The sequence below is a fragment of the Aulonocara sp. 'chitande type north' Nkhata Bay genome, linkage group LG17, assembly GCF_057382095.1.
Source record: "Aulonocara sp. 'chitande type north' Nkhata Bay isolate Kocher_YH1m ecotype deep benthic linkage group LG17, A_spYH_male_GT1.1, whole genome shotgun sequence".
NCBI classification, from domain to species: domain Eukaryota; kingdom Metazoa; phylum Chordata; class Actinopteri; order Cichliformes; family Cichlidae; genus Aulonocara; species Aulonocara sp. 'chitande type north' Nkhata Bay.
The window spans coordinates 19,680,337-19,702,496 of record NC_141360.1 but is presented as its reverse complement, the minus strand read 5'-3'; the positions used below and the strand labels follow the sequence as shown (position 1 = coordinate 19,702,496).

The window sequence follows — 22,160 nt, the reverse complement described above, 5'->3', positions numbered from 1 at the left end:
AACTTAATGAAAAAAGAAACTTTGCGTGTTCCAGTTTGTTCTCTAAAACACCAAAGAAGAGCTGATGTGTAGCATCAATGAGCTCCCACTGGGGCCTCATTTATGAACCAGCATTTCCTCATTCGGATCTTTCTGGTGCAGAGATAAAAATAAAACTAACCAAGGTCACAGGTAAGCACTGACGGTGAATTATCGGAGGATTAAGCTGACACGCTAAAGCAGATCTCTGGCTTTTCTTTGTCTCATCAGTTTTTTGGACAGAGCCTGAATAAAAAGAGAGGAAAGAAGAGCTTCTTCAAACATCTCTCCTCCTGCTCTTATTATGTTTCACTGCAGTATTTATTTTCAGGTTGTAACCTCAGCATCCTTCTGCTGTTCTGCTCAGTATCTCCTGCTCACCTCTGATAATCCACCTTCATCATACTGTTGACCTACATTTTCACCTTTATGTCATCGGTAGTGTGATAAAGGAAATTCAGAAAGTCAAAATATCTTATTTTAGATGAACAGCAAAGTCATTTTTTTCTGCTGGTCTCTATTTGACTCTGCAGTCTTATTTTCACTCTGGAAGAAAAAATCATTCTGATTAGTGTGATAATCTAGTTTGAAGCATCATCTACTCGAATTCCTGACAACGTCACTGCTGACGGTACACGACTGATTTTTTTAGGTTTAATTTTGTACTTGTTCCATGTTCTATAGACTGAAATTATTCACTGGTTACAAGATATATTTTGAGAATTCAGGCTGGAGCCTGAATTGATGTTTCACATTTTTTAATTAAAATAACAATAATGTATAAGGCATTTAAAATCTGAATGAATGAAGTGGCTCTGGGATTTTAATTAAAGGTTATTTTTTATTCATTTAAACAATTTTTGGTCCAACGATTGAAAGACCAACGGTTTGAGGATTTTTGGCATTTGACAGGATTTTGTTTGAAAATGCAGTATAATCACTTTGTTTTTCATCATGTTTTATATGTATATTTTTTATGTATTTAAATATTCAAATAAGCATGAATGAACATTTCTTAAAAATGCATCAAAGTTAAAGAGCTAAGATACCACTTCTCATCTGAACCTGCAACATAAATTCACCCTGAAAGCAAAATGTAAATAGAAATCATGTATAATGCACACAGAGCACTAATGAAACCAGAAGAAAAGATGAATATTACAATAAAACTATAGTAAGATAAACCTTTAAATGAATAATATGATGGTATTATTAGACAGTAGGTAAAACATGGCATAAAAGAAATAAAAATTTGAATTTATATAAAAATTTTAAGTATAAGCATGAAGTTTGAATCCTTCTAGGGCACTGACAAAAAAATGACTTTAATTATAAGTTGAAGTGGAAAGACTATTAAAGTGAAGTCAGAGGTCACTTCTTGAGGGTCAAAGGTCAGGAACAGCAAATTTGAAAGTGGAAAGTGTGTCTGTCAGAAAGTCCGGTCATTCGTCTTCTGTGGTAACAATGATGTGACAGGATCACACTTTCTTTGATTTCCAATTTATCTGAATCGCACCTCCAAATAGACTGAGCTGTAAACGTGTGCGTGAGCCTCACCGCCGCTGCTGGTTGAAGAAGCAGATGAACGACTGGCTGTTGACCTCTTTGGTGAAGTAATCCTCCCACCACAGAACGCTGTCTCTGTTCTTCTGGTTGTCCCTCTCACACGGAGGCACAAACGAACACTGCGACAAAAAATTCAGCACAAATATTCAATTTAATTTACATGAAGTTTTACATCATATAAACATCATCAGCACACTTAGACATGTTTACAGCCGGATACAGAAACTGTTCTCTTTTCCTAACGCCTGTATTTAATAACACACCTGTTTAAAGTTTGCATTATTAGGGGCGTGGCTTCTTTGACTGACAGGTGAATGGCGACTGTTGTGGGATTTATCTTTAATGTATTGTCCTTTAATGTATTGTCTTGATGAAATGCTTTCATGTTACTTAGTTTAGTACATCTGGTTCACACCTCATTCATGCCGGAAAACAGACGGTGAGAAACTGGTGAATGTCTTCCAGGAGACGAAAACCAGGAGACGGAACCTCACACAGGAAGACTTGACCCCAGAGGGGGGGAGATTCACACAGGTGATAGAGAGTCTTTCTGTTTAGAGCCAAGGTGTGAACTGCAACTGTAAAAGCCTTTTGTTCTGCGACTGTGTATAAAAGGAACCTGAACTGTTCATTGTGAGAGACGACTTTCAGTGCCCCCTGACTGACGTCCCTCCTTATGCATAAGATAGCTGAAATAAAGGTGTTGTTACAACTCATCGTGTCTGCAGGATTTGGTAATTAAAATTTCCACAACACGACACAGCCAGCTGTAGCTGATAGCTGCCTGCTAGGTTACACCTCAACTAACTGAAGTGGATCTCTGGACCATGTTTGTGCTGCTGAAGCCTTTTGGAGCATTTTAATGACATGATGTGACCAATATTATGGCTGCTGTGAGGTAACTGTACTAACAGCATCTAAACAAACTACTTCCTGTAGTTTGCCAACACTGCTAGCTAGGACTGGCTAATAACGTATCCAAATATAACACTTCTGGTTTTAGAAAAAAGATGGTGAAAACCACAATGGGGTTCAAAAAGCTGAGCCTGGTTCTGCTGGAGGTTTCTTCCTCTTAAAAGGGAGTTTTTCCTTCTTACTATCATGGAGCTTGCTCATGGTGGGTCTTCTGATTGTTGGGTTTCTCTGTATTATTGTAGGGTCTCTACCTTACAGTATAAAGTGACTTGAGGTGACTGTTGTTGTGATTTGGTGCTCTATATATAAAAAAAAAACTGAATTGAATTAAATTGAATATACAGTTTGTGATGCAAACAGGTGAAAACAAGATTCAAAATATACAACATATAAACTGTGCAGACAAAACTTAAAGGGTTTGACAGAGTGTTTCAGTGTTTCATCACATTGATTTTGTGGCAGCTCTTAAATGAATAAATAAATGACAGTGATTACTCGGCAGGAGGTGCTCTAATGAGGTCACAATAATCTGAAAAGTTTAAAGGGGGGTCAGCATCGCGTTGTTTTTCTTCAGTTTTATTTTCAGCGAACAAAAATAACCTCTGTGACACACACACACACACACACTCAGATTCATGTAGCAGGAGGTTGATTGGTGTCTGGCTGGTTCCTGTGAATCGACTGGTTGCCATGATGATGACTTGATTGGTGCAGAGAAGGGGCAGGGGGTCGTCTCCATCAGTCATGGAAGCTGTGGACTCTGTGGAACTGTGGTGGATGTTTTTAACCGAATCAGAAGCTCAAAGGTCAAAAGCAGAACGGAGCATCTCTCGCCAGCATGGAGCCACACCTGAGTTTGTGGACAGTAGGTGGAACTAAATTAAAGATGACAGCCAGCTAAATGATTCCTCTGGAGGGGCAACAGCAGCTGCTTGGATTGGCTTCAGTCCCTCCCTGAGTATGTGTAGTCACCGTATGAAAGCAGAAAAAAATCTCTTTGAGCTAATTAATGCACATTTATTCCCAACAAAGCTCAAGAATAATCAACCACTCTTCTCCAGATGAGGTACCAGTGTGCACAGCTGTGGCCCCAGATGTGTTACTGCCGAAATACGTTACATTTATTCTTTAGTAGAGCAAAAAAATCACCTAAAAACCAAAACTAATGCAAATCTACGAACGAGGATTAGGGTCACTGGAAGAAATTCTTTTCCAGAATTCTGAAATTAAAGTCAGAATTCTGACTTTTTTCTCAGAATTCTGGAAAAGAAGAAAAAAGAAGAAGACGTTCACACTTTTTTTTCTTCCAGTGACCCTAATCTTCTTCCGTACAAATGTCATAGAAAAAATAGTCTGAAAAAATTAAAACATACAGCTCTGCTATCACTTCCAACATAAATGAGGACAGAAAACTAAACAGCAGTGATTTTTGTAGGGTTACTGAAGTTGGGCTAGCTGGTATATAATGATGTGCTACGTGATCGCTAGCTACACAGCTATGTAAGCATAACAAACACAGGGAAGCTGGAGGATGAATGCTAACTTTTTTCCACTCCATAAAATTTAATGGGAGCATTCCAGATGGTTAGAGACAAATGCAATCACATAGCAGGATGCTGTAAACGGACCAAACTTCAGTCAGGAGAACAACTGAGATAATCCATCCACAATAGGAGGTTAGTCATTAATATACTGAAACATGGGAATAAAGCAGCTGCAAGAGAATGAATCAATGGTACAGAAGTGGAGGAAGCAAGAAGAGTGGCTTGAGTAAAGTTTGACTTATCTGACTGTTTTGTTTCGCTTAACGTGCCTTATAATCCGGTGTGCCTTATGGTGCGAGAAATACAGTAGACCTTTGAACGGTGCTAGAAATTAAGCTCTTTTTTTGCAGCTTTGATTCACCGGAGGGGCTAATGGGGGTGTCCCTTATTATCTATCGAGAGTTTTTTTAATGTGGGAGTCTGTGGGGACTGACTTACTGAGGGAGCCTCTGCTGGATTTTAGAGGAACTGCAGGTTTTGATTTCACTACAATGGATTTATTTTTCAGACCCTGGGGTCATCGCTTCACTGTGGCCATGACTCCAAGTGCATGTTTAGTGGGGTAGGTCTGTCTACAGTTAAAATCCTGAGAACTTGATGAATTTTCATCTCGTTTGGTATTAATTAATTTCTGGAGCAGTTTTCTGATTTCCCGTGGGCCTCCCACTGAGAAATCCTGCCAGTGTTCTGAGGACTTTCAGATTTTTCCACAGCTGTTCACTTTAATTAAGATCAGGAAGTAAGGCCCTTCTCAGCACACTCCATGCTTTTTACATGCATATTATCCTGTAGCAGGATTGCTGAGCTGCGACCAAGTCAGACTCTCTCTGACACCAGGTGGTTTGTTTCCCTCCAGGTTTTACTGATAATCTTCTGATTATGAGTCCAGCGCAGGTTCAACACAGCCAAGCAGCCCAATAACACACCTGAGCCTCGTCCATGTTTCTCAGCAGGGATGCTGTTGTTTTCTTTTAAGGTTTATTCTTCTGTGAGCGCTGAGCTTGTGTGACTCACTGAACTGCTCTTATTCAGGCTTTTTCAGGCTGGCCTCTGAATGTGGGTCTTCCCTCATCGAACCACTTTCATTCAGAAATATTTTTATGGTTGTTTTCACACCTTTCAAATCAAAACAGTTTGATATGGCATCAGTTTTAGGAGTGATGGGGAGGATTATTTTCTAATTTCTCTGAGTTGCTTTGAGAGTCTTGCAAGATTACTGGCTTAGTGAGGTAACCTCATGTGTTATGAAGCAGGTGTTTCACTTATGTGACATAACAACTCAACATGTACATAACCAACACCTACTAACCAATCAGCTCCCTGGAAAATTATGTCATCATTCCTGCAAAAGCCCTGATGGCAGTAGAGTTCTTTTAGATATAAAGTTTCTCATGTTTGATGTCAGGAGCAACTTTCTCTCTGCTGAATGCGAGCAATGATTTTATTGATCTACAAGCCTCGATATGTTGTTAGGATGATGATGAGAGCTGCGGTTTTTCACTGTGCATAATTTTCATAGACAGAATTGTAAGTGCAGGTAAGAGGAGAAGGGAGATGGTTCAGGTGGTGTCAGGATCACCTCTCTGCTTTTCGCAGCTGATGTGGCTCTGCTGGCTTTGTTTTATGATGACCGTTAGCTCATACTGGGTGGTTTGCAGCAGAGTGGCTGGGAATTAGCACCTCCAAGTCTGAGGCCGTGGTTGTAAGATGATAACTGAACACACCCACTCCAGGACAGGGACGAGGTGCTGCTCACAGTGGGATGAACAGAAAGCTTGTCTCAAACGAGTGAGCATGAAACCAGGTAGTTGGTGTTTAAACATTCAGCTACAACCATGGGCTCTGGGTAACTGAAAGAATGAGACTGTGGATTTAAGTGGCAGAGATGAGCTTCCTCTGGAGGATGGCTCGGCCTTAGGCACTCAGAGCTGAGCCACCATTCCTCCACTTGGCAAAGAAGCAGCTGAGGTGGTTCAGCATGTGATTATGATGGCTCCTGGACTCCTGGGTGGTGCATTCACTGTCTGCCTGCAGAGTTGGAGGTGGAGTGAGCGGTCTGGGGGCTACTCCTGCTTGTGCTGCTGTTGGTCCGCCAGAAGGAAAAGACAGATGTTCTAAGTTTTTTGTGGTTCCCTCGTTCCCTATTTTTTCCTCACTTGTCAACCAATCCACATCTAGCAAATGCTAACTTTTACGCAGATGGACACATTTGAGGGACCTTGGGACCCTTTGCTTAACCTGAATTACACTTTAATCCTGGCCTGGAAATGCTTTTATGTCCCCAGAGAAGAGCTGCAGGTGACGTCTGAGGAGAGTGAGACCTGAACATCACTGCTGCCCTGACAGCCTGGACCCACATCAACTGCTGCAAAATGAATGGGCTGCTGCAGAAGGCTATTATGGATATCCAGTCCAAATACAGGAGAAATAGTTAACTAGATTTGATCTTAGATTATCTGAATGAGTGGACTTCGTGTCTGAAAGTGCCCACTGCTCACTTTCTAACCACAGGTGGTATTTTTTGGAGACCTTTGTCTTTTATCTAAAAACTTACACTTAAAATCTGAGCTCCTCAGCTCTCATTTGCTTGGGTGTGAAGTGGTCTGCCTGTGATATGTTGGACAGTTACTGAGAGTGCAGAGACGTCAGACCGTCGGGGGTTAGTTTCTGCCTGTCGTGCAGTCAGTGAGACCATCGCTCTGTCTCTGTGTTTCAGGTAAACGCCCGCTCATCAGCCCTCTCAGCTCAGCAGCCATTCATCACCCGTCCAATCACACTCGGCTCGCCTGATGACATCATAAGTGAGGCTCCCTGCCAGATGATTGCGGTTGCCATGCCAACAGGCTGAGGTTATAATTACGTGTGTGTGTGTGTTGTAGTGTGTGATAAGCGCCCTGAATGAGAGGAGTTTGGGTTTGAAGCAGCAGCGGCCTGCTGCTGACAGGATGAACCATCACGCGGCGATCAGCGAGCAGCAGCGCTCTGAACACGCAGCAGGTTTGCTCCACGCACAAGCTCGCTTCACTCCAGCCTCTGATTGCTGTTATCTCCCCTTCCTCACAGTCCAAGCGTGGACTCGTTCAGGCATTTAACGGCACTTCTTTAGAATCAAACATCAGTCTGTGTTTGTTTCCTTTTAAATCAGGAAAAATCTAATTTATTTGACGATATACAGCAAAATTCATCTTAATTATTCACACTGACATTGGAAACAGTGAAACAGTTTTAAAATCAAAAACTAAAATCAATAAAAATGTACAAAATCTAGGGCTTGGAATATGGAATAGTGTTGTTAGAGCTAACAAGCTTGTTAAAGCTAACAACACTAAGAGAAATATGCATGTTCATCCTGATAAAAAGGAATGTGACATTGTGTAAACACTTTAAACATTTTAACATGGGCGTCTATGGGGACTGACTCACTGCTGGAGCCTCTAGTGGACTTGCAGGCATTAGCATGACCTTTTTCAGGTCTTTGCCTAACTTATGCAAGGCTCTAGAGTGCGACCAAATTGGTCACATATGCAACTTAATTTCTCAGTGGTGTGACTAAAAAAAATCCTAGGTCGCACTGGTTCGACCAGCCGTTCGAGTACAAAAAAAAATCTCTGCAACTCTGAAAGTCTCTGTGTGATCAACAACAGACACACATTATGCCCATATCATGGTCTAAACCAATCAGAGATAGTCAGGGGCGGGGCCTCTCTGATTGGCCTGGTCCAGATATTCCTGTCAGCCTACGTGTATATAAGTTTGAAAGCGCAGGTGGATAGAGGGAGGTGAGTAGCGATATCGATTCATTAAATCCTGAATTGACTTTTAAATATAAATATATTTTGCCAGAAACGCCAGAATCTCAGGTTAAAGCTCATAAAACTATTTTAACAACAACCAAACAGTAAATGAGAGCAGGTAAACAGATTCTGCACAAAGACGTAAACACAGAGCACGACGCATCAGAATAAGCGAGATGTCGGCTTTCTCAACCGACAGCACATACTTGGTTAGCTGTCAGGGCTTAAAGCCGACAGCTCACTGATTCTGATGCGTCGGGTCCGCACTTTGTGTTTACGTCTTTTTTGCACAGATTCTGAAGCTGCAGGCTTTTTCTCTCTCCAACCAAAATTGACTGAACCAGCAGCAACAAAAGCAACCAAACTACACTTCACATTTGATAAACATCGTCATAAATTCCCTCTTTTGCTGTTTTGCTTCCACCACAATTAAATTCCCACTTCCTGCACAGCTCTTTCTTTCTATCAGTGTAATTCTAGAACAGTTTCCCATCTCAAATCTCTGTTTTCTGCATTATTTGTTTGCTTATTACGCACAAGTCATGTACTGCACAGTTGGTCGCTGTTTTTCTTTTTCGTTCTCCCAAATATTACCTCCGACAAGAAAGCCTAATTTCTACTGTTTAATAGTGAAGAAATTTAAACTTTTTAAAATGATGGCAAATTGCAAAAGAGTTAGCTGTGTTTCTAATAACCCTCTGTAACTTTGCTCTCCTTCACTTCAACAGCATCAGGTAATGTTAAAATGTTGATTCATGGTTTTCTTCAGTTTTTGATCTGCTATAAAAAGCCAGGCCAGGAAAATCTGCTACATGTTTTTCTGTGTTTTATTTTCATTTACTTTGACACAAAGGCATCTGCTGTGATGCTCACACCTCAGATGAAGTCTCACAAGTGTCAGTACTGATAAATGATCAGAATTATAATTTTTCTGAATGTCTGAGTCAAAATTGAATCGAATCGAATTGGGACCTTGTGAATCGGAATCTAATGGATTATAGAAATCAGTGATGATACTCAGCCCTAGTGAGTAGCCTAGGCCCAACAGAAGTGGATGTAGCTGTGGGTAATAAGAAAAGATGAAAAGAACGATTGATAACTTTTTCGTTAAGTTAAGGCCTGATCTGTCTGAGATTCGTAGCCAGTGCTCTGACACGGAGCCATCAACCTATGAACACTGAAAAAGCGGTGAAAATGCGGTTTTAAGCGATACTTTTTCCACAGCTTCAACCACATGTTAGAAGAACTTGAGAGGTCCTGCTGCATTAGGAGCATTAAAAGAGTGAGACGGTGAATGATCTGTCACAAAGATACTCAGGTAAAAAGCTAGTTTGACGCAGTTTTGTACAAAATGTGTTGTTTTTTTTTCATTCAGTCTAAATTTCAGTACAAACTCAGCTTGAACAAACACTTGACCCAAATAACCAGGAAACGACTGGGACATGACAACACACAATTAGCTGTGAGTTGAAGAACATCAATCATGTTCTGACAGGCTGACAGCACAAACACCGTCTGTCTTGATTAGATCAGACAAGGAGAAATGTTTTTTGATTGGACGGTAATGAACATGTGACCTTTGTCCTGCAAAGATCAGCTAACTGCACTGAAGCTTCCAGGAGGGAATGAGGGAACTGTCATTTTCCTCATGTTGACATAGGACATCAACCTGGAAACTTGCTAGAAATTTAAAGAAACACAAAGACCCGCAGTTCCTCCAGCGTCCACCGGAGGCTCCAGTTAGCTATTAGCAGGTATCTGTGTCCGTGTGATACAGGCTAGCTTAGCCTTTGACACCATTCATGGCAAATGCTAAAGCACCAAGAGGCCAGTGGATGATATCATAGTTGCTATGTCCATCTCAGTCTATGACTAAGACATGAAACAAGCTCAGTTTTTTTCTGTAATGGATTAACAGCACCAACTTTACCAACAGTGTCACCTGCTGTACCTGTGGAATTACTGCTCTTTGGTTTTTCTGTAAATTTGCTCTCACTTTAGGAAGCCTGGTTCATGTTTTACTCTCAGGTGGGTTTTTTTCAGGCGTTTGTTGTTGTGTCTTGTAAGACAAAGGTTCTCAGCAGGATTCTCAGCTCTAGCTGACGCTGCGGGGAGTTATCGATCTCTTCACTGATTTTTATATTTCTTATTGATCAGCCGCGTGGGGGCTCTCAGGAGGTCACATGTTCAGAGCTTTCTGTTCACTGCTGAGCGGCTGTCATTATTTGTTGTTGGAGAGGAAAAAAAATCAAAGAACTGCAAGGAAATTTAAATCAATCCAACAACCACAAAAGCCTTGAGACTACAACAACATGTGATCACCAGCATGTGATCACAATAGCTGCAAAACCACTAGGCAGCTAGTAGACAGCTCCCTGTCAGGGAGGCCACGCCTCCAATGATGCAAACAGTTAAAAACATGGAGGGGGGAATTATCTATAGAGATAAACCAGTGTTGGTATAAGGCTGGAAACATGTTTGTTTCTGATGTAACATTTTAACATGGGAGTCTGTGGGGACTAAGCCACTGCCGGAGCCCCTGCTGGACGTTAGAGGAACTGCAGCGGTTGGATTAACAGACAGGACGGTAGCACAGCGGCGTTTCTGTCCTGAATTGGAGCAGATAATCGGAAGCTCTGAGGTTTTTGGTCTTCTGTGACCTGCTGTCGCCTCTCAGTCTGACTCGGCTAAACAGATTAACATGAGGTCATGACGACCTGTCTGTCCACCTGTGTGCCTCTATGTGGATGAACAGTATGGTGATGAATGAGTGGCTCAGCAGTCTCTTTAACCCCTTCAGTTCTGCTCCTCATAGTCACAGTTTTTATTAAAATCTATACTGATGGGAATACAAACACACCTTTAGGGAGCGCTATGGAGCCTTTAATAATTTATATATTTGACTTTCTATGCCAAGTCTCAGGCAGTGTGTAAATGATGAAGAGATGCTTGGATCAAACACTGCAGCATCCACTCAAGCTTTCAGTGAGGAGACGAACATGTGGAGATCCTTCACTTGAAAGGTGGTCAGCCTCTCTGACGGCCAGCTGATACAACGACAGCCGTAAATCCAGCTGAATTTTTATTAGTGTCTTGTTGATGTCTCACTTTTAAATATTCATCGAGTACATTTAGAGAGCGCATTATTTCTCTGCATGCCCAACAGAGCGCAGCAGCAGCTTATAGATCCACTTGATGATGACTTCATACTTCTCAGCATGGATTACTGAACAGACCAGCTACAGTCTCACAGAGCAAAATGAATAAACCACAACCCCCCCCCCTCCCCCCCCCTTTCCATATTTTTATAATTCATCTGTTTAACTTCAGTCTGTCATCTTGTCATCTGTAGTGGTTAAATAAAGTACCTGCTTTTGACCTGGAAACCAAAGAAATCCTATTTGTAGGAGCAGTGGCTGAAAATCACTTCATGTGTGATTTTAAAGAATATCACAATGTTCGGTTAAAGTTTGCACTAAATTCTGCGCTGGATCCAGATTCAATAATTAATGAAAACACTATTAAATAAAAATAAGCACCTCATTTTTTTTTTAATGTTGACTGATCATCAACATTCAACCTGATTCAGGTTCTTTGGAAACTTCGACACCTGCACAAGAACTTCAAATTAAATTACTTGAGACACGCTTAAGATTTCTCTAAAGCACCCAGAGACAAAACTGGCCATTTACCACTTGTCAAAGATCAGTTAAGGTCCAGGAATTGAGTAAAGTATAAACTAGTACAGTTTAGGTAGAGGTCGAACACACTTGTTAGCACACAAATGTCTGAACGGCCTCAGCTGAACATTTCCTCTGAGGCAGAGGAGAGGTGGAGAGAGGTAGCGTTTGTCCGCAGGGACAGTGCCTCCTGGCTGGGCAGGAAGATACTGACAACTGCCTCCCACCTCCACTGCGTCCAGGAGCTCCAGAAGCTGCCTCATCACAGTTAATTAGTTTAACTTAGCATGACACACACACACACACACACACACACACACACACAAGTCATTATTGCTGTCGTCATTCTTCAGTGATTATATTAAATGTTTTTTTTCTGTCTCCATGAACCAAATATACTTTCATAAATTAATAGTTCGGCTTATTTCTGTTGACCTCTCCAGCTGCTCTGAGATTTGCTGTATTTGTAAGCTCCAAATGTCCTCATATGAACAGAAAAATGAAAAATGTTTGCTGCCTACTTCTTTGGGATTAAAGCATAAAAAGGTCAGTATTAAAACACAACACCTGCACTCTTTTAAAGCCCCGAGCAGCATAGATATAATGCCTTCCATGAAACAGAGCAGACTGCTGAGTTATATCTGTATATCTCATGACTGATCAAAAAGCACAAGGTAAAAGAAAAGAAAAGAATCATATGTGTTTCAGTGTTATAAGTTTATGAGTAACCGCAGTACATTTATGTAGGGAGGACCAAAACTGGCCAAATAATAAATAAATTTTTATATACAGAAGATGAACCACCAAATTTTAAAAGAATAAATTAATACAAAATAAATGATAAAAACAAAAAAATTATATCATAAAAAGGTAAATCAATGCCAAACTAAATGAAACATGATAAAAGAAATGTAATATTTTGAGTATTTAATTGCATTCATTTTATAACTGGGTCATTTATTTCTTATTGTATTTATTTATATTTGAGTTTTTAAATTATATTATTTTGACATATTTGATCTGCCATATTTAAGTAGAGTCTAGTTCAAATCATTAGACTTCACACAGGCCTAGAGACCAGTTGGTGAACCCCTGGCAACCATCAATAATTAAAAATAATTTTAAAGAAATTTTTGACATTAAATAATTAGAAAAAATAAAAGTTTTAGACACCTTTTAAAAGATTCCAGTAAAATCTGTTTCCTTTGGCGTTGTGTTAAATGTCCTCATACTGATAGAAAAATGAGAAAACACAAAGTCTACAGAGCAACCTTTTTGCTGGTTATCTTTAGAAATTATTAGTTTGGGGTCAAAGTTCATTATTGATATTAAAATAATGCAAAAGGTAGGACTTTGGGTGGGGAGATTATTACAAAACATGCATGTATGTGTGTGCAGCTGCCCTCTGGTTACCTGCAGCTCTTGTCATTTACATTTATGACATAATTAAGTCACAGACGAGGAAATTACTCGGCGAGTAATTAGCTGAGTGAAACCGCCCACCTGCCTTCATCTCCTTGCTTCCTTCCTCTCTTTGCTGTCACACTGTGTTCATGTCATCGCTTTATTCAGCTGCCAAATCCTCATTTTACTGCTCAAAACACACGATTTAGAGCCGATTTGTTCGCTACATGACAGAAACCGGAGCAGAGAGGGAGTGTTAAATCAATCTGCCTAACAGGAGGGGAGAGTGAGACGTTTCTTCTGCTGCTTGTCACAGAGAAAAATCAGAGTAGATGTGCAGTAAACAGCTCAATGACTCCTTAATCACCAACACAGCACACACTTATTCTGCTAAATAAAACCCGCAGTTTCCAGTGGGTGCGTGCAGCAGCCTTCTGCGTAAACATATGTGACCAGAGCTGCAGCTCACCTTAATTCAGTCTGATTAACAGTTTAATCCAACAATACAAAAAATGGAGCGTTAGCTATTTACATCAGGATTAACATTTGTATTAAAGGAGAACGGGGTGAATTTAGTGGCATCTTGATTTGAAATGGAAACTTCAACTTCTGTGGGTGAAAAATAAAGACAACAGCCAAGAGCTGCTGTTCCTCTAATGTCCACTAGAGGCTCGATATGGGCTCAAAATGTGGTCATAAATATTTTGTACTTGTAAATCACCAAAGTTGATTCTGTCCATCTGGACGTAGCGTTTTCTGGGAGAAACGTTTCGTCACTCATCCAAGTGACTTCTTCAGTCTCAGCTGACTGCAGGTTTCCCCAATCTTATAAACAGTACATTTGCATAATGACTGAAACCAGCCCACTGAAGGAACAATGGGCTGTGAGGCCCATACTTAAGATAGGTACATAAGATACTTGTAAATCAGTTTTGTACTTGTAAATCGGGATTTGTATGTGTAAAAAGAATTTGTGTGTGCGTAAAAAAGACATGCAGCTTGTGGGGATAGGTTAATTGGATAATCCAAATTGTCACCTGGTGTGAATGTGTGAATGAATGTGAGTGCGAATGGTTGTCTGTCCCTGTGTGTTAGCCCTGTGACAGACTGGCGACCTGTCCAGGGTGTACCCCGCCTCTCGCCCTATGACAGGGCGCTGGGATAGGCTCCAGCGCCCCCCGCGACCCTGAAAAGCATAAGCAGAAGCGAATGGATGGATGGATGGATGGATGGTAAAAAAGATTTGGGTGTGGACTTAGCCAAAAAAAACCCTGCAAGTTACAAGTACGAATTTTGACCCTATTTTTCTTCCTTTCATCTGATTGGAATGTCATGTCAATCACAAATGTAACAATCCAATCAGAGAGCAGATGGGTTTGGCTGTCGGAGGGGCACTTTTTTGAACTGCAGGTCCTTGAAGGGTAATACAGTTTGAAGCTGGAGGATCTCTATATAAATATCCGATAGCAGCTAGGTCCCCTAACTTTCAGCAGCTGTTGAAAGGATAAAGTTGTGGTATATCAGTGGTTAGAAATACCATTATTACTTTAGGATTAGTTTAACACAAAGTCAGGGCTGACCCGGGACCATTGCTGTGAGTCACAGTGTGCAGCATAAAAGTCCTTTCACATCGGACACAGGATGTGCTGCTAATGCTAACTAAAAGCCAAGGATCCAGAATTTGTTGCGCTGGCTGTTGGGCTCTGTGGGTTTTTGCAGCAGCTCTACCTGTACTAGATGCACCTGCTCCTTGTCGTTTCTATCTCTGACTTTACTGCTTGTGGATTTTAATACAGATTTTACTTGCTGTCATCTTGTTTATTTGTGTTTTTTGTTTTTATTTGTTGTTTTCTGTATTTTAATGTATTAGATTCTATTTTATTTATGTCTTTTTCTCTTTGTAAGGTGACCTTTGGTTTTAGAAAGGCGCCTCAAATAAAATGTATTTTTATTATTAGAACATTACGCTACACAACATTTACAAAATATCGCCTCAGGACAGCGGGAGCCTTTAAGACTCTTTGTGAAAGCTCATAATGCCAAGTCACCAACAAAAGCGTACACTTCAACGCCAAGAAGGTGTTGGCAAGGAAGCCTCGGCGAAAGCTAATGATGTGCAGCCACCCTCACCTTCAAAGTCAAATACTACTCAAATTGCTACAACTGAACAAATAGCCAAGGACATTGCAAGTATTTACGCACACTTAAGGAAACCTCCGAGACACAAGAGAGCAAACCCAATGCAATTCAAACTGCTACGAGGGCAGTGGAGGCTAAGTTAGGGGATATTGGCTACTCGCTTAAGCAATGCCGAGTCTTGCCTGGATTTCCTTGAGGATGCCAGCAGAGCACTAAAGGAAAATTCTCCTGCAACTAGTGACGAAGTGAACGCTCTACGACAGGAATTACACCACCTCGAAAACAGAGGACGGAGAAACCACCTGCGCTTTGATTGCTTTCCAGAGGGCTGCAAGGGTATGGACGCACAAAAGAGCGGCATTTAATCCCTGTAAAAGGCTGTTACACGAAAGGAAGATCAAGTTCTCCCTACTGTTCCCAGCGTTGCTTGTGCTGAAAATGACGGAGGGCAGACGTGAGTTTATCGACCCAAAAAAAGTCCAGGACTACATTCTGTCTTTACCTTAAGGGAATTATTTACAGTCAAGGGCTTGGATTTAAAAACTGCCCTTTTTTGCCATAGCGTAATTAACATGCCATTGAATAACAGGCCTTGGCTGGTGCTCAGTTATAGTATTTAAAATTATTGATATATTTTGCACCTCCTAACTGTTTAAGTTTCAATATTATAGGGTCTCACGCTTTGATTTGATTTATTCACTTACTTTAGTTTTGAGAATACGACGCAATCTGCTTGGTAGAGAATCTCACTAAGACTATTAAAGACTGTCTTTCAAGGGACAGTTCTAACCAACCTGCACAGAGGTGTGTTCTGGGAGCTAAGTCCTGAAATGACTGCTCTGCTCACAATGCATTGACTTGGTATGCTGCTGCTGCAGGCAACGGGTCCTGTTTATTACTGTTTGACTGGTTAGAGTCACGGACCATAAAGTTTATGTTTTGCTTTTGGGGGCTCCTGGCCCACCTGAGGGTAGCTAGTGTTCTCTGTCACCCCAGACGTATTTGCTTAAATGTTTATCAGTTGTTATTTTTATTTACTTCCATATTTTATTTATAGCCTATTTTATTTATAGCCAGCCATCCATATATTGTCCACTCGGTGTTGAACTCCTGGTTTTAATAATATGTTACCCCACTGTTATATGTCCAATACAAAATGCATGATGGCGAATAAGCACCAAAGGCCCTTTACCTTATTGACCTGGAATGTAAAGGGCCTTAACCATCCAATTAAAAAAAAGAAAATCATTACATTTATCAAATCAAAAAAAGCTCACATTGCCTTTCTCCAAGAGACTCACTTGTCCCCCCAGGAGTTGGATAAACTTTGCCGTGATTAGGTGGGTCAGGTATTTTTTTCATGTCAGAGTCAGAGTAGGGGTGTAGCAATTTTGATTCATAAGCAGCTACAGTTTAAATGCACCCGGATGGTTAAGGATGCAGATGGGTGGACATTGCTACTCTTGGCTGAGATTCAAGATTTCAAGATTTTAATCAATATCTGTGCACCAAATGTTGACAACCCTACCTTTTTGGTAATTTGGAATGTATAATTAGCTATATGGGTGATTACCCAATCCTGATAGCAGGGGACTTCAATTTGGTAGTGGATGATAACTAGATCATAGCACTCCCTCACAGCGACACTCTAGATCAGCTTCAGTTGCTCTTAAAATGTGTAGGAACTTGGGTTTAGTAGATGCATGGAGAGTATTCAACCTATCCACAAGAGATTACACCTTTTATTCTGCCCCCCACAATGCTCCGTCGAGGATTGATTATTTTCTTATGTCAAATTTTATTATGCCCTGAGCAATGTCTTGTTCTATTGGAGGTATACACTTATTTGACCATGCCTCGGTGCTCCAGCATCTGACCTCATTTGGTAGCCGCTTCAAGTCTCCCAGATGGAGGCTAAACTCAAGCCTTTTGCATGATTCTAACTTTCTTCAATTCTCCACTAAAGGAGTGAAGAATGGAGAGCTTCCACCTGAAGCGGGATCTGTATCTGTTCAGAATAAAAGGATTAGGTTAAAACTTAGAGTGGGACAGACATTGGGGTCCTGACAAGCGCTGTCAGAGATCACAGAATACTGTTCTGCTGTTATGCTGAGGCAATTTTTACATGTTGTGATCTGTATTTAAAGTGGACTGTAGTGTTCTGGAAAATTCAATAAAATGTTAATCCCAAAAAGAAAAACCTTTCATACACGTATTGACTGAAACTCAGTTTACACTGACCTGGTTCATCAGTCATGCCTTTCCTTTCTCTCCGCTGAGCAACTAACTTTACCTCACATGTCCCGTGTAACATGTGATTCAGGGCTGTGCGTTATCTCATCTGTTTCTTACAGTAATGCTAATTAAGTTGACTCCTAACTGTGGGCCCCCAAAAAACTGAGACAACTGTAAAATAGGCACACTCGATAGGCACACTTTAGAGAAACCACCATCAATTTCTTGGAGCGTGTCAGGCCTCTGCAGGTTGTGAGGCCTTTTAGTGATAAATTTTAGGACAGAAGGCAGAGTATTTAGAGACTTCTGATGGCTTTCCTGGATAATGAACTCAGGATGAAATGATTCTGGTATTTTTAGTGTCCAGTGAAGCCTACAAATTGACAACACAATCTCTTTTTAAGGGCTGACTAAAGTTTTCTTGATTCTTGACTATATGGAAAAATGTCCTCAATCTGTGTCTTTTCAACCACGATGGAGTGACCTTTGGCACAAGTGATTATCAAGAACCTTGGAGATCATCAAACTACACTTTAAATTCATGGCTATGAAACTCCCCAGATCACAGTCTGATCCAGAATCTATTTAAAAAGCCCACAAACCAATCACTTGATGAGACAGGAAGACATGTCCATCAATCAGTATCCAGCACACCACAGAGAGTCACAGTGACGAAGAAGTCACGAAGAAGTGCCATTGCTGTAAACACTGACTCTGTGCATATATTTGATTTATTTCCCCCCCCCCCCCCCCCCCAAAAACAAAAAAATCTTTGAAACATTTATGATCGTTCTTCACTAAATCATACGTCATACGATGCAACATCTAACTGACCCGACACGTTTGGTTACAGATGTGGACATCAGTGGAAACATTTGCAGCAGGACCAGTCAGTGCCGAGAAGTAATCCTGCCATAACACCAACATCTGCAGAGCGCTGTGCTGAGATATTACCGAGCTGCAGCGAAGCCAAAGCTGCTTTAGTTTGTTGCTAAGACTTTAGAGTCGGATTTCTGCACTCATGAAATACTTTATGGGCTGGACACACACACACACACTCACTAATGTAACCAGCCTAGCTTGGATTGGCAAACTCCATTAAATTTGAACTGAACAGTGTGTGTGTTTGACAGAAAGCCAGAGGGACACTGTGAGTTTGGACTGATGAAGTGCACACAAAGAATAAAACAGAGCAGGACAGAGAAATTAATCAAACACATCAATCCATCACCATTATGACTTCATAACTTTCAGCTGGATAAACTTACAAAGACCAGGCAGAAACATTTTTTTATGTTATGCATTAAACACTCCCCTAAATTCAGGAGTGGCTCTGTAACTGAACAACCTTGAAGAATGTCTCTTTGTCCCTGCTGCGGCTTTAATCCAGATCCGTCTCACATTTAAACAGGTCTGAACATTACAGGCAGACGTCTGGGGTCATTTCTGTGAGAATCTGCTAATAATTGCTTGATTTCTTTCAGTAGCTCCTCCCATAACTGTGTTTATATCAGCATGTAATAGCAAAGCGTCAGCAGTTTGAGGTTTGGAGGTTTCTCATTTCTTCCCCACCTTCAACTTTTCTTTATATGCTTGCTAATGTTCTCCTGGTCCTGGATTTTTGGACCCAGAGATTTTGCTTTGTTGACTTTTGTTGAATTTTCATTCTAATGTTCTTTTTGCTTTTGAGTTTATTTATACTCATCCTCATGTCCTGCTTTGAGTTCATTCTGTTTAGCCTCTTGTTATTTCTGTCCTGTTTGTATGGTATCCCACTGGTGTTCACAACTTACAGCAAGCCCAAGAAGTGAAAATGGGACATAAGCAGAGATGTTATAAGAGACAGACATAGCACTCCTGAAATAAAAATTTAGGAAATGCAGGTCGAAGTAAAACTCCCAGGGGAAAAATGTTTTTCAAACATTTAATTTGGATCAAACCTTTTAAGTGTTTGTATTTTAAGATGAGACTTCCCTGGTGGTTCTATAGATTTAGTTTTATTTCCTGGTGACTACTCAAATAAAAATTAGCACTGGGAGGAATTTCAAGATGGCTGCCTATTTATGACATCTTGTTCTGGAAAGACTTTGACATAAACTACATGAAGAAAAGTACTGGGCTACTCTCACATTACACCCACAGGAGCTGCTCAACCATGGAAACCCACGCCATGAAGCTCCTAGTGCACAGTTTCTGTAATGATGATAATGACAGAAGAGGTTTGGAGATCTGCAGTTACTGAGTCAGTAGAACATTGGAAACCTTTACATTCTGCTAACCCACTGAGTACTTGTGGACCCCAAAGTGTATCACCATCACCAGAAAAGACAGGAAGAGTCAATATCCACACACTCTGCCCTGCAGATGACATTATATAGAGTTAGATTGCAGAAAGCTGATTGGTCATTGGATGGTTTTCATGTTATTGTGCTATAGATCTGACTGGCAGCACAAATTTCTGTAAGAAATTAAAGAAAGTTAGGCGAAAAACTTGACATGGCATTGGATATAATCCAGACAGAACCAACAGGGAACCCATCTAAACAAATTCCATCTTTAAAAGCACCTCTGGTTCAGCTCATTTTCTTCATGACCTTTCAATGACAGACTGGGAACCTTAATTGCAGTTGTGTCTAAAATGGATGTTGTGGCTGTAAAACAGCTGAAGAGAGATAGAAGAAGAAGAAGACAGACACTCTGAGTTAATTGGTGTTGTGTCTATGGGGGGGGATTACTTAATGGAGCCACCTGTGGACCAAATGACTGACATGACATTAAGATCAACAGCAGCACAGGCCAACTGAATTTGTTCATGTAAAGCAAAGGCAGGAAAACTGAGGTGCTTTAAGAATAATGCAGTAAACAGAAGTCAAATCAATATCTGCACATCTGAGGATTACAGATAGCTATCATCAGGATTTTATCAATACTGGCTCCATTGATCTGTATCAGTACTTATCAGTATTCTTAATGTAATGGGACTAAAATGCAACAGTCTTCTCCAAGCTCTCCAACAACCTTCCTGCTGCACTTTTCATGTCACCTTCAGAGATTTAAATTAGGAAACGGAGATCATATCCAGCCACATATTTGTTTTCACACCTGCTGAATCAAGTGAACACGGCGCTTGGATTTACGCAGTGATGCACGAACACACACACAGTAATGTAGGCACACACGTAAGAGATTGTCAGGTTTTAATTAAAGCTGCAGGTCTGAGTCGTTATCTGATCAGAAACACCAGCTTATCAGTTCATGGTTAAACACAAGCTGAGAGCTAGACATGCCCAACACACATATTTCACTTCTGCTTTTGTGACAATTCTCAAACCACGTCATAACCAGAAGCAACCCAAAATCACAAATGGCCAAAATGACCTTTCTTTTACCCCACGGTCCTTACGAGGTCTGAAAATGACACGAGTCCTCATGAGAATAGCTGGGCGAGTACACTTAAATACACACGCTGAGTATAAAATCTCTTGCAGCTCATTTCTCTGCTCGTGTCATCACAGTTCATTTCTCCTCCAACAAAAATGAAATGAACTCCTGACCCCAATAAACATGAAGTGGTTCAGCAGGTGTGCATCACTTTGTGTATCTGCAGCCGGTGTGTGCGTGTCGTCTACAATAACCTTCTGAGAGGTTACCAAACAGACATATCGATGCGTCTCGCCTGCTCGTCTGAGATCTGCTGTGGCCCTGAAGACACATTCTGCCGATATGTCATTTATTAAAATCATGATTGGCTAAAATCCCAGCGCTGTCTTTTTTTATACCCCTGCAGAGCTAGCAGCACACAGCCTTTTATCGTTTCATCTGCCTTTACAATGAGCTGAAGTCCAAACAGCTTCAGAGAGGAAAAATATCACGACAAAGTTTCACAATCTTTGTCATCTGAGACCACATGAAAGCTGCTTAAGACAGCTGTGGTTCAAACCATCTATTACTGCACTGCCCCAAACCATATGCTCTATATAAAAGACACACCAGCACCCTGATCACCCATCTGCTGTGGACATTTGGCCATTTGAAGCCTAAACTTTAGCATTTTGAGCACCAGAAAGAGCCAGAAGTGACCGTATTTGAACAAGAAGCTGGAGTGCTAAGTTATCAGCTGATGTCAGCTGGATCTATCCATCGACTGCATGAATTACAGACACAGAACTGAAAAACTAAATACGTGTTTTTGTGTTGGTTGATTGTTTTTTTGTTTTTCTTGTGTTTTTACAAAATTAGAAATGTGAAAATTCCAATTTTTTGAATGTTTGTAATTTTGTAATTTCTACGTTTTATACATTTTTACAGTTCTTAAAAAAAATCCTTCAAATGTTATCAAACTTCCATTCAGGGTTTTAACCATGTTAAAATGTTCATAAAGACAGCTTGATAACACCTCCTTGAAGTTCTAATAATCTAGTCATGGGAGTTCCATACGCCTCCTGTTTATGAGGGACAGCCAGTCTGAGGAAATTTACAGCTCACTTCAGACTGAGGGCCTGCACCAGTGTATGATAAAGAACGGTTATTTTGAACTGTGGATCAAGCAAAGCTGCTGTTTTAAAGTCCAAGAACAGAAATACGGAGCTGTTGTTGGTTTCTCCTTGTTGCTGAACATAGAGTAAAATTCAAATTTCAACCATAACCGTCTAACTGCAAATTTTCCACACAAACTCAGCACTCAAAGAGGTTTTTAATCACAAAACACTGTATTCTTTAAGTGCTTTCTAACTACTGCACTCAGACTCACACACTTAAACTTGTTCACTGGAGGAGCCCAGGATCAAACCACCACCCCACTGTTCCAATCACCGGCCCCATGTTAAGCCATGTGAAACATGGCGACCGTACAACCAGAACCCAGC

At 40.8% G+C, this 22,160-nt stretch overlaps 1 protein-coding gene across 2 annotated transcripts in view; it reads right to left on the bottom strand.

Moving 5' to 3' along the window:
- The window catches only part of LOC147309978 (calcium-activated potassium channel subunit beta-4-like), a 39,441-nt gene that overhangs the window by 2,983 nt on the left and 14,298 nt on the right, over positions 1–22,160 (bottom strand). For both annotated transcript variants that reach the window (XM_086270446.1, XM_086270447.1), the window contains exon 3: positions 1,576–1,703. In XM_086270446.1, coding sequence (XP_086126572.1) covers positions 1,576–1,703 — 128 coding nt within the window. The remainder of the gene's footprint in view (positions 1–1,575; positions 1,704–22,160) is intronic.